The sequence below is a fragment of the Lotus japonicus genome, chromosome 2 (assembly GCF_012489685.1).
Source record: "Lotus japonicus ecotype B-129 chromosome 2, LjGifu_v1.2".
In the NCBI taxonomy this organism is placed as follows: domain Eukaryota; kingdom Viridiplantae; phylum Streptophyta; class Magnoliopsida; order Fabales; family Fabaceae; genus Lotus; species Lotus japonicus.
In genome coordinates this window covers 59035217-59047317 of record NC_080042.1, presented here as the reverse complement: position 1 = coordinate 59047317, position 12101 = coordinate 59035217, and the positions used below count along the sequence as shown (strand labels likewise).

At 38.2% G+C, this 12101-nt stretch overlaps 3 protein-coding genes across 3 annotated transcripts; 1 reads left to right on the top strand and 2 right to left on the bottom strand.

Moving 5' to 3' along the window:
- Positions 1–560, bottom strand: LOC130736735 (uncharacterized). Its single transcript, XM_057588525.1, has 2 exons — positions 536–560; positions 1–458 (listed from the first exon to the last, which is right to left on the bottom strand). Exons 1-2 carry the CDS (start codon positions 558–560, stop codon positions 1–3), a joined length of 483 nt encoding a protein of 160 aa, XP_057444508.1.
- Positions 561–2588: 2028 nt separating this feature from the next.
- Positions 2589–4517, top strand: LOC130736734 (F-box/FBD/LRR-repeat protein At4g00160-like; the record flags this gene model as incomplete). Its single annotated transcript, XM_057588524.1, has 3 exons — positions 2589–3284; positions 3365–3526; positions 3608–4517. Coding segments are annotated over 3 exons (1152 nt in total), but the record flags the coding sequence as incomplete, so codon positions are not given.
- Positions 4518–10210: 5693 nt separating this feature from the next.
- Positions 10211–11846, bottom strand: LOC130736733 (uncharacterized). Its single transcript, XM_057588523.1, has 3 exons — positions 11531–11846; positions 11358–11434; positions 10211–10606 (listed from the first exon to the last, which is right to left on the bottom strand). The coding sequence occupies exons 1-3, from the start codon at positions 11844–11846 to the stop codon at positions 10211–10213; spliced, it is 789 nt and encodes a 262-aa protein (XP_057444506.1).
- Positions 11847–12101: the final 255 nt, after the last annotated feature.

The following is a 12101-nucleotide window of genomic DNA, read 5'->3' as shown; positions in this document are numbered from 1 at the left end:
CTAGTGATTTTGCATGCTCTCTACAATTTGATCTCTAATTGAATTCCGAACAAAATCCATTTCTGTCGAAGAGGCAACAGTTATGGATGGATTCTCACCAACTTGATTGCCATTGTCATTTTCAAGGATATCTTCATCTTCAAAGTGCATGAAATCAGAATCAGTAGCTGATTTCCTTCGAATAAAGTTATGAATAGCCATCGTCGCAATAACTATTTGCACTTGTGTCTCAAATTTAAAACTAGGCATGCAACGTAACATTGCAAATCTATTTTTCCATACCCCAAAAGTCCTTTCTATTGTGCATCGTAAACTCGAATGATAATAATTGAACACTTCATTGTTGCTTGCAAATCCAGTTGAGCGTCTAAAATCTGGAAGGTGGTAGCGTTCAGATCTATATGGACTAATATAGCCAACTGGTGTTGGATAGCCAGCATCCACCAAATAATATTTTCCTATTAAAAATATATAGTCATGTATATTGTGATTTTAATGCATATATACAGATAAAATATAGTAACAAGAATCATACCTGGAGGTGGATGTGGGAAATTCATTAAGGCCGTTGTAAGAGCATTTTCAAATACACGAGCATCATGTGCATTGCCTTCCCACCCCGGTAATGCAAAAATAAAACACATGTCCCAATCACATACAGCCATTATATTTTGAGTGGGATATCCTTTTCTTCCAATATATCTGGGTTGTTCACTAGAACTAACCACACATGGGATATGAGTACCATCAATGGCTCCTATAGTATTTTCAAAAAAGGGCCAATATCGTCGGTCATTTTGAATTTTTTCATTAACATTACGAAACATTCGATCTTGTCGCTTAATGTATTCAAATGACAACTTAAGACAAGCAACTAATACTCTGTGGAAATGCCTACTTACAGTCTCACCAGAATGTTGGAACCTTTCCTGCATCATCCTGTTTCCATCTCCATGACCAAGCAAGTTCAAGAACATTCCAACCATTTCTTCTATCCCCATTCCTTTAGTTGCTTGTAAACCATGTCCAGCCAATTCATTGTAGAATTAATAAAATACATGTTTTTCCATTCGAAACATCTCATAACAACGGATGGGATGCCCATGTAAAATTTCTTGCACCCACGCATGCCCTCTTTGATCACCGTCCCTTCGTGGCTCTTTGCATATATATTTTACTGTGTATTGACCAATTAAAGCACTGACCTCTTCATTCTCCTTTATATCATCTTCTAAAATAGAAAGTAACATAGATTCTTCGGACTGATCTTCCAAAGATTCTTCATTCCAATCATCCATTGATCTTGTCAAACCTATCAATATAAGAAACAATTCATGATTAAAAACTCAAGTACTACATTTACTATATGATAAAATGATACGTTGGAATGAGATGCTTCTTGGACAATATTGGTACTAAGATCAGTTACTATTCTTATTTCTAGAGCACGAAATGCATCCTGGGGAAAGGGTGTATAATCAGCTCAAATCTATGTGTGCATATTTACGTTGCAGGCTCATTGGCCCTTCCCCAAAGACCAAAAAACAAGAAATATCAACAACCAAGACAATAATTGGCATATGTGCTTTATTTGAGCAACCAAAATAGTGGAAGTGAGTGCTCATTGAAACTATAATGCAAACAGTTTTGACAGTAACATGTTAGCTTCCTAACCCCAAACGCTCAATAACAAGCATATCAATGGGATATCTAATGAGAAAATTTGAAAACATTAAGCCAATTGAAACCTGGATAAAATTCAATAATTTTCCTTTGACCTTTCCAAAGTTTAGGCTTGACAGAAGGGAAGCCTTAGCTCAAAGCACACTCCAAGCAACTTTCCTGCATACCACATAAGAACCACATGACATCGGAACCAACAGATAGGAGACATGACGACTGTGAAAGAAGGCAAGGATGGAGGAAGATCGCATTCTCCACTAATAGAAACAGGGTCCCAAATTCCCAAGTTGGTGTAATCCAAAATTATGGCTTGCCTTTAATTCTCTAATGCAAACGTCAGACGCTACCGCTCCAATTTTCCGCTTCTCGTCCAACGCCGTTTTGGTGCTGATCTGCGTTGGTGCGTTTCCAAAAACGTCAAACCAAACAGGTAAAAATCAGAGGTGAACCACGTTATTTCAAACGCAACGCCCGTTTGGGGTCTTCAATGCTATACCAAACAGGCCTTCAGTGGTTCGACCTTTAACCTATCAAACCGGTATTCTAACCGAGTCGATCACTTGTTCAAGTTTAATAACAGTGTGTAGAACAGTCGTTATAAATATAATTACTCCTACAGTCCTACTCCTACCTATATACCTAGTTCTCTGTGAATATTTGAAAAATTGTGTCTTCTTTTTGGCTGGGTACAGTCGAGCTCAGTCTGACACAGCAGCAGCAATCACTCAATGGTCATGAGGAGCTGTATCGCTGATAACTTCTCAAACACGTTTTTAGGGTTCATGAGTTTATCCCCCGGGGACCCCCGAGTTCCCAATATCAAGCGCACAAACTTCTCAAAACGCATAGACATAGTTGGTTGAGCACTGTGTTTTTCTCTTATACAGAAGGTGAAGTTGCTTTGATTTGTGGATTTGCATTCATCTAAGATGGATGATAGGCTCAGCCTGCTACCAGACCCAATCCTCTGCCACATACTCTCTTTTCTCCCAACCAAGCAATCCGTTGCCACAAGCGTTCTCTCCAAGCGGTGGATGCCTCTGTGGCGTTCGGTTCCCACTCTGGACTTGGAGTATAGCAACTATACCGGAAACAAAGAGGAATATGCTCGATTTGTTCATTCGGTGTATGCATTCATCGTCTCCCGAGATATGCACCACCCTATCCAGAAATTTCGCCTCAATTGTTCCTTTCATTCTTACGATCCTACCAATGTCAGCGTATGGGTTAATGCTGTTGTTCAATGCAAAGTCCAGCACCTCGAGCTCTCCCTCTGTACCCCGAATCCTCTTCAACCACTCCCTAACTTGTCTTCCATCTTCACTTGCAAAACTCTCCTGGTTCTTAAGTTGCAGGGCACCAAGTTGGAACCTATTTCCTCTGGCTCTGTTGATTTACCTTTCCTTAAACTCCTCCATCTACAAGATTTGAGGTTCTCAAAACGTGCATGTCTCGCCGAGCTTCTTTCTGGATGTCCAATTCTTGAGGATTTTAAAGCAAAACGTTTATATTTTCATCAAGATGTCGCTGATACAGAGTTTAAAACATTACCAAAGTTGCTGGGATTGGTTAACAATGTCAAGTTTTTGCGCATAGATTGGGTAATTTGATTTATGAATCATTATTTTTCATTCCTAACTGAAATGAGATATTTGATTTCTTGTAATTGTAACTCATGCAGATTGCGCGCAGACTTGGTAATGGCCCTGGCCCGTACGTTTTCCCCATGTTTCACAATTTGACCCATGTTGAACTTGAATATAGAACTTTTAATACTGATTGGTCTGAGGTTGTGGAATTGCTCAAGTGTTGCCCCAAGCTTCAAGTTCTTATCATTAACCAGGTTTGCTTACAGGCTTAGAATGATTTCTATTTCTTGTCACTTCTTCATTTCATTTACTTATTTTGTTTTTGTTGTTGACAGCCAAGTTTACGTTTCTCTGAGTCTCAGCTACTTGAAGTACCAGAAAATTGGCAGTACCCACCATTTGTTCCTAAATGCATTCTATTACACCTTAAAACATGCAGTCTAAATAATTACAGGGGCACCAAAGGTGATTTTCAATTTGCAAAGTATATAATGCGGAACGGAAGATTTTTAAAGAGGCTGACAATATCCAGTAGCCTTGGCATAAAAAAACGGGGAAAGCTTGAGCTGTTAAAGAAATTATCCTCATGCAAGAGGCGCTCTGCAACTTGTAAACTTTCCTTTAACTGATAACAAACTAGATATGTTAGCTGCGAGTAGTTTTTTCATTTCTTCCTCTTAACTAGTAGCTAGCTACAAGGATATGGATCTTGTCTTAATTTTCAAATTAGTCGAACTTGTTCTTTAGTTATGGGGAATTTTAAAATTGAGATTTAGTGCTTAAGTGTGAGACAATTGAATGTTAACTTCTGATCTTATGCAAACCTCCATGGTAGGTAGGTGTACATTCTCTCTCAAACAAAAGCAGGAGCAGCACCCGTAAAAATATTACATTTGGTTGTTTGTTAAAATAAAACTCTCTTTTGTCTTTGGATATGATGAGTTTTTGTTTTAATGTTGTGTATCAATGTCTTAACAGAATTTTGTCAGAATTAAATTTTCACCTAAGATGATTTTATCTTTTATATAAGACTGGGTTATAGACTGTATTAATATTATCCTGTATGTGGATCATTGGAATCTATGATTAGCATTATGAAGAAGTTTTATAGCACGGCTGAATCCTATTAGATTACCAATCATAAGCTTATATTCAATGAACAAACAATTGTGCAGAGGGAAGGAGTACTAATTCTGCAGCTATTGCAGATTTTTGGGAAATTAAAATGGTTTTAATCTTCACTTGAATTGATGGAAAAAAGTCCTTATTTAACTCTTAGTGTGTCTTGAAGCAGTTTTTTGCTTCTATTATTTCTTTGAGGTTTAGTAGGATATCAATTTGCTTGGTTCATAAGATTTAGGCTAGGTAAGTTTCTTTTCACCTGATTTTAATACACTTGGAATGCTGGAGCCTGGAAGGCTTTGGTGGGTTGGGCAAAGTTCACTTTAGGCTTTGGTGGGAGAGGCAAATGTCTTGCTCATCCCATTTTTCTGCCAAGTTCTGTTTGACCTTTGTCCAACTCTTACAAAGTATGAAATTTGGTAAAGCAAATCTGATATTTAAATTAGTTGGACAATGATTTTGGTGCTTTTATATCAGTAATTTTTCTTACTGGCATAACTAATTAAGATTTTGTAAATGATGAAATTTTGCATTTCATCTTTTTTCTATTATTTGAAGCAGGTTTTGTAAGTTCTGTAATTCATTTAAATTTTTCTAAGAATCACTTGCTTGACTAGTTAGATTCAAGGCCTATGATTTTGATACATTACTAGTTTCTTCTGTTCTTATTTGAATGTCAGGTATAGTGAAATCGTTTAGATTGTTTGGTACGTTTGTGAAGGAAAAGCAGAACAAGCTGAAGATCACTCAAATAGTTTGATTTTTTCTTCTTCAAATGTTTTAGGGGGGGGGGGATTCTTGACCGTTGAGCTTGACTTGTGCCAGAGTCCAAGTGCTCATTTCTCTGTTATTACATGCCAATTACATGAGATATGCATGTGTGACTGTACTCTTTTGTTTAAATTTATGCAATGTGATATTGCTAGGATTTAGTAGTTAGGGGATATTGTTGCAGTTAGTAGTAAGCCACATATACGCACTTTTATCAAACTTACAAAGGAAGCAATACTGAAGCACATTTTCATAGCTGCTTCATCACTAGTCTATATATGGCAGGTGTTGGTTAGAAGTTAATTAAAATTGGCACATGCTTAGCATGTCACTCATAAGTAGCTAGTTGATTGTGTTTAGCTGTCAATTAGTTAGCAAGTATTTCTGTTAGCCATTGTAGTATGTTCGTGGACAATGTGCATTGCTGAGAACAAAATTTGAGTACAAAATTCAATGAGTCTTCTTTTCTTCTCCAATTTCTCATTTCTATGGTTGCTGAGACTTTTTGCCTTGAATTTCATTTTGTATGCATCTCATTATTATTCATTAGGTGCATTGCTCCTTACTCTCAGTGCATGCGCCAGTCATGCATATGTGAAATGTTTACATGCATACCAATGCAAAATGCACCGTTTCAGTTGATGTTTAATATGGCAGAGCTTTTGCTAATGGACTCTGGAAATAGCAGGTTAAGGCTTTTACATAGCATTCTACGCTTCTATAATACTCATTTCAAATGTACTTGCTAGTTATTACTCATCTTCCATCAGTATTGCATTTACGGTGTGTTTGGTGGAGTAGAACTTGAAAAGAGAGAAGTACCATAGAGAGAGAGTTTAGCAAGAGATAGATAATTTCCCTATGTTTGGTTTGCACCTACCCACAAGAGGGAGAGATGGCAGGTGGTGGGGCCATCAGCTTTTTGCCCTCTCTTCAAAGTGAAGAGAGATAAGCCACGCAAGTTTGTTTTTTCCTTTTTCCTTTAGTACTCTTTTTTGTGCAGATGTATATTTGCAACTAAATTTTTAGGCTTAATATTACATTTGGTCCCCCACGAATGCGAATTGTGCAAAATGAGTCTCTAAACTATTTTTTTTAGCATTCTCTGTCCCCTACATTTTCTCCCGTTATCACAGTTAGTCCTTCTGTTAGATTTTAAACGGTTTTTTCCTACGTGGATTTTTTTAAATGACTTGGAGGAGAGAGAAGGTTAATAAGTGAAAAGGCACGCATGTGCCTTGCACATGCCCTTCTTCTTCATCTTCTTCATCAAATTCATCTCCCAAACCCAGAATATAGAACCTTACATTTAATATGCAACTAACAAGAAAAAATACTCAACCTCTCTCCGCTTCACAAGACCTTCCTTTCATCCTTATCTCATGCTCTTTCTCATTTTCTTTCCATCAAGAGACTAAATACCCATTCCCATCTTCCTTTCTTCTTCCCTCACGGCAAAACAAATGCATCAACCCCTCTTTCTAGCCTTTTTCCCCACTAACTGAAAACATTATATCACTTCATTGTCCCTAATTTTAGTCTACCCAAAACAAGATCCCAACCCCTCAACAACACTTCCATTCTTTCCAATTTTGTTCGACCAATACTCACTTTCCAGTAACATCTCTATGCAACCAACATGAAGATAACCACCAATCCTTGCATATCTAGATTTCGACCTTTTCCCTTTCTTCCAGATCCAGATTCAACCTTTTCCCTTCCTTCTAGATCCAGTATGAAGATCAATCAGGGAGAGGTGGAGAAGTTGGAGGGTTTTGATTTTTGGATTTTTCTGGTTTATGATGAAGAAGATAACCGAGTTCATCATGTTTCTGGGTTTTTTTTTTCTTTTATTTTTTAATCAATTTTTTTAACAGATGTTGTTAGTTTATAGGGGGAAAACTATAATTGCAAACGGAAGATAACGTCGGGGACTAAGAATGTTATTTTTAAAGTTTAGGGACTCATTTTGCACGATTCACATTCGTGGGGGACCAAATGTGCTTTTAAGCCTTTTTTTTATTGGATGCAAATGTCTTTTTATAAAAAGACAACTTTCCACCTCATTCTTTCTCTTCTATCTCTCTTCTCTTTCTAGTTTCTACCATGCTCAACAACCTATCAAATTTACTATATTTCTCACTTATTTCTCTCTACTCAACTTTTTTCTTTTCTACTCTCTCTTCTCTATCTCTCTCTTCATTACCAAACATAGTGTTAAGGATGTGAAGGCCTACTTTGTTTCCCTAAAGCCTTTGGGATGATGACTTGTATTGTGTTCCTTGTAATAATATTTCACTCATCCTCACTGGCAAAACAATTATGGGAAGCGTTGTGAGTGGGGAGGTATAAGGGTTCCTTTCTTTTAGTGTAGGAGAAGTGAATTTGATGAAAAGTTAGTTAGCGTTGGAGCTTGAAGGATAAAGAATATTTTTGCAGTTGCAAAGATGCATTTCCCTTGATATATAATTATATAAAGGCTAAATTAAGTTTTTCGTCCCTAATCTTTTTCATAAATATGATTTTCGTTTCTCGCCGGAGCAAGACGTGGAATTGGTCCCTATCTTTTGCCAAAATGATTGGTTTTAGTACCTCCGGTCGTTTGGGTCAACGTCGGAGCTCCGGGAAGCTTATATGGCACTGCCACATCATTTAATGAGCTTAGGTGGATTTTTTTTCTTTAAATTTAAAAAAATTAAAATACACTAATTAATAATTAAATTAGTTAACACCTATAAACATCATCTTCTACCCATCATCATAAAAAAAAAACCTATCCAGAAAACAATCGAACCCAAATCCACTCGCAACCCAAATCTTACAAATGACAACAATGAGAATCCAAATCCACTCGCAACCCAAATTCAACATTGATAACATATGAAGTGGTAGTATTAAAGCAATTAAACATCTAAGAGAACCCAGAAACAATCGAACCCAGAAATTAAAGCAATTGAGCCGAAAAACAAAGATCCTATTGACTTCAATTCATTTCACAGAAGAGGATGACAGTGATGGGTTTGGAGAAAATGGGTTTTGTGGGTGGAGAAGAGAAGAGGCAGATCTGGGTGTTGAAGAGAAAATGGGTTTTGTGGGTGGAGAAGAAAAGAGACGGATCTGAGTTTTGAGAAAATGGGTTTTGCGGGTGGAGAAGAGAAAATGGGTTTTATCAACATCACACTTTGCAAATCTGGTTTTTTTAATGATGATTTTGTGTTGAAGATGAAGAACGAGGAAGAGGGAGAATCAAAATGGATCCAGACGCGTTGGCAAAGGCATTCATGGAGCACTATTACTCAACCTTCAATTCCAACCGTGCTGCTCTTGCCGATCTCTATCAGGAAGGTTCCATGCTCTCTTTCGAAGGTCAAAAGGTTCAAGGTTCTCAAAACATCGTCGCTAAACTCACTTCTCTCCCCTTCCAACAGCGCCATCACTCCATCACCACCGTCGATTGCCAACCCTCCGGCGCCAACGCCGCCATGCTCGTCTTCGTCAGCAGCAACTGCCAAACTATCCGTGAATGACATATTCCGTTTGAAGTTATTATGTGGTTCGTGTTTTTTTTCTTTGGGTACACTTTGTGGTTGTTGAATGCTTAATTGTGCCTCTGTTTAATATTCTGAGTATGTGTTGAAGATGATGCAATGAATGAAGATGATGTTGTTAAATGTTAATATTTTTTAAATTTAATGAAAAAAGAAAAAAAAATCCAAACTAAGCTCATTAAATAATTTTAGATTTTTAAATTAATGTGTTTTTTTAATTTAAAAGGAAAAAAATCCACCTAAGCTCATTAAATGATGTGGTAGTGCCACATAAGCTTCCCGGAGCTCCGGCGTTGACCCAAACGGCCGGAGGGACTAAAGCCAATCATTTTGACAAAAGATAGGGACCAATACCACGTCTTGCTTCGACGAGGGACGAAAACCATATTTATGGAAAAGGTTAGGAACGAAAAGCTTAATTAGCACGAAAACAATATTTATGGAAAAAGCCTTATATAAATGAATTTGTTAGAATACTCCCACTTCTTTTTTAAAAGAAGTATTTTTTTTTTACATTTTAAAAGGAGTATAATAGCACCCAACACCTTTTTGATTATACAAAATTGTCCCTCACTTATTTTGTTTAAAGATAGTTTATGGGTTTATAATAATTTTGCTTATTCAAATTTTATTTAATTTTGAAAGTCGAGTATTTATCACTTCTTTCCCTTTCCCTCTTCTTCTCTTTACCACCGACTTCCATTGAAACACTAACGATGGAAAGAAGAAGAAAGAAAACCCTCTTTCTCTCTTCAAGCTAAAATTGTCATTAACGATAACATTGATCCCCCAAATCAGCTGTTTAGGAAATTAAAAAGAAAATTTGAAAATGGTGTTTTAACTTTTTTTTTTATCAGCAAAGAATATATTGAAATGAAGTACAAGGGGTACTTCAACCCAATACAATAAAAGAGAAGGAAATACTGAATTACAACTAAAAACAAAAGCTAAATTGTTCTCTATTACATGGGTGTCTCTCTATTTATCTCCTCAAAATAGTCAAAATATATAGAGTCCCCCCACCAGCTCACATGAAGCTTCCAATATCCATATGCTAGAAGGAGAAACACGTAATCAGAGGCCAAAAAATTAATTGTTTCTCTCAAGCAGACAAATTCCATGAATATAGGCCAGTAGAAAATACATCCCGCGTGATCCATGGCCTTTGATATTGCACCTTTGGCTATTACAATACACCAACGCTGAGTTGCTACCAAATACCACACCTTCAATCTAGCATCATCGTCCAAACGCCATCTGATATGAGGTTGCAGCACCCATTCCAAACCAGTAAACTTTGAAGCGCAAGCCAATAGAGCACAATAACCACGCCCCACCCTTGTAGCCCTCAAAGTGACGGGACGCACATACACGGATTCTGCTGCCATTCAAACCAGGAGTAGGTGAACCCATCGACTTTTGCCCTCAGCCACTACCAGGCCTACAACTGCACCAGCTCCAGTACCTGATCTCTATCAAATTGTGCCCCGCTAAAAATTACTTTGTTACAAGCCAACCATATATTCCACATAATTGTATAGCATACTCCCCAGCTCGTTGCTCCTTGTTTCCCCCAATTGTAGAAAATTGCAGTAGATGATCTCGCGGCGTAGGCAACAAGGTTGACATCACTCCAAGCCATTCCGCACACCTATACCAAATAGGGTAGATGGCATTACATTGATAAAATAAGTGATTAGTAAACTCCTCCTCCTGCCCACAAAGGGGACATAAGGATTCATCCCCACTCACTATGACAAGCCTTTTACAGATATTGTCCCTTGTTTGAAGTCTGTCCCGCAGCAAACACCAAATAAAAGCTCTAATGTTTGACGGAACTGGAGTTGTCCAAACCAATTTGAACACTGGGTCTGTCTCCTCCAAATTTTGTGCCTGCAAAAAAAGATAAGTAGAGTTAACATAATAAGCCCCTGCCCCCTCATGCCTCCACACCCACTTGTCAAATTTATTTTCTACCAATTGTACAGCGTGTAACTCCTTCACCATATCATTTAACCATCCCTCCTCACAACCTTGTAATCGCCTTCGCCATTTAAAGTCCCATCTCCATGCTCCATCATCCACTGCCCCATATTATTAATACACTCACGCTTTTGGCATGAAAGGTTGTACAGTTTGTGGTATCGAGTGTCAAGGGAGCCTGCTCCAAGCCAATTTTCCAGCCAAAACTTTGTAGTGTCTCCCCCTAGCACCACTTTTTGCAAGCTCATTTCAAACCAGTTCCACCCATCATGTATGCAAATATTTTTCACATTCCTCCACCAGGGAGAATCACCATACTTGGCTCCTCTGGCTTGTATCACCCTGCTCCATAGGCTACCCGCTCAATAAGGAATCTCCACTTCCACTTGCCAAGGAGGGATAGGTTGAACAGACGCCAATCTTTAATCCCTAACCCGCCGTGCTCCTTAGGTTTACACACCTCTGACCATTTTACTCATGCAATCTTACTCTCCTGATCCACACCACCCCACAGGAACTTTCACATAATTCCAGTACAAACATTAAGCACACCCTCAGGCAATTTAAAAAAAGACAAATAGAATAGAGGTAATGCAGAGAGCACGCTCTGAATAAGGGCAAATCCTCCCCCCCCAAATGATTTATGTTTATGTTTCTATACTGAGAGTCTTCCCCTGAGCTTAATAACAATTGGTTCCCACATTGCCAGGCTGTTGGATCTAGCCCCCACCAGAATGCCTAAATAAATAAATGGAATGCTCATTATCTTACAGTGAAGCACAAATGCAAATCTACTGAGGCAATCCCTATCCACTGCTATCCTCGCCAACTTACTTTTATGGAAGTTAACTTTTAGACCAGAGATCAATTCAAAGCATCTCAGTACGCATTTCATGGTTGTCACATTTTGTATTGTTGCATCCCTAATAAATAACATGTCATCTGCAAATTGCAACATTGAAATAGTAAACTCTGCATTTTCTCCAAGCGTAAATCCCTGAAATTTACCCATCTGCACAACATTATGAAAGAGGCCATTTAGTCCTTCTGCCACAATCAGAAACAGAAACGGTGCGAGTGGATCTCCTTGACGCAACCCCTTCTCCATCCTAAACTCCTCAGTGGGACTGCCATTTACTAGTACAGACATCGAAGCCGAAGCAAGGCAACTCATAATCCATTGGATCCATTTCTCACTAAAGTTCAATCTCCTCATCATGTATTCCAAAAAAGTTCCAGCTTACTGAGTCATATGCTTTTTTATAGTCTACTTTAAACACCACAGTAGGTTTTTTTTTGCCTTTTTTGCCGCATCCAACACTTCATTAACCACCACCACGCTATCCAGCATCTGTCTGCCACCAAGAAATGCAAACTGGGTATCATGAATCACCCGGGGGAGCAC

Coding starts and splice junctions, on each gene's coding strand:
- LOC130736733 (XM_057588523.1), bottom strand. CDS start 11,846: ATGTCTGTACTAGTAAATGGCAGTCCCACTGAGGAGTTTAGGATGGAG. Junction 11,435..11,530: donor AAAAGTTAACTTCCATAAAA/GTAAGTTGGCGA, acceptor TTATTTATTTAG/GCATTCTGGTGGGGGCTAGA. Junction 10,607..11,357: donor AGCTCAGGGGAAGACTCTCA/GTATAGAAACAT, acceptor CTTTTTTTGCAG/GCACAAAATTTGGAGGAGAC.
- LOC130736735 (XM_057588525.1), bottom strand. CDS start 560: ATGAATTTCCCACATCCACCTCCAG. Junction 459..535: donor TTTCCCACATCCACCTCCAG/GTATGATTCTTG, acceptor TATTTTTAATAG/GAAAATATTATTTGGTGGAT.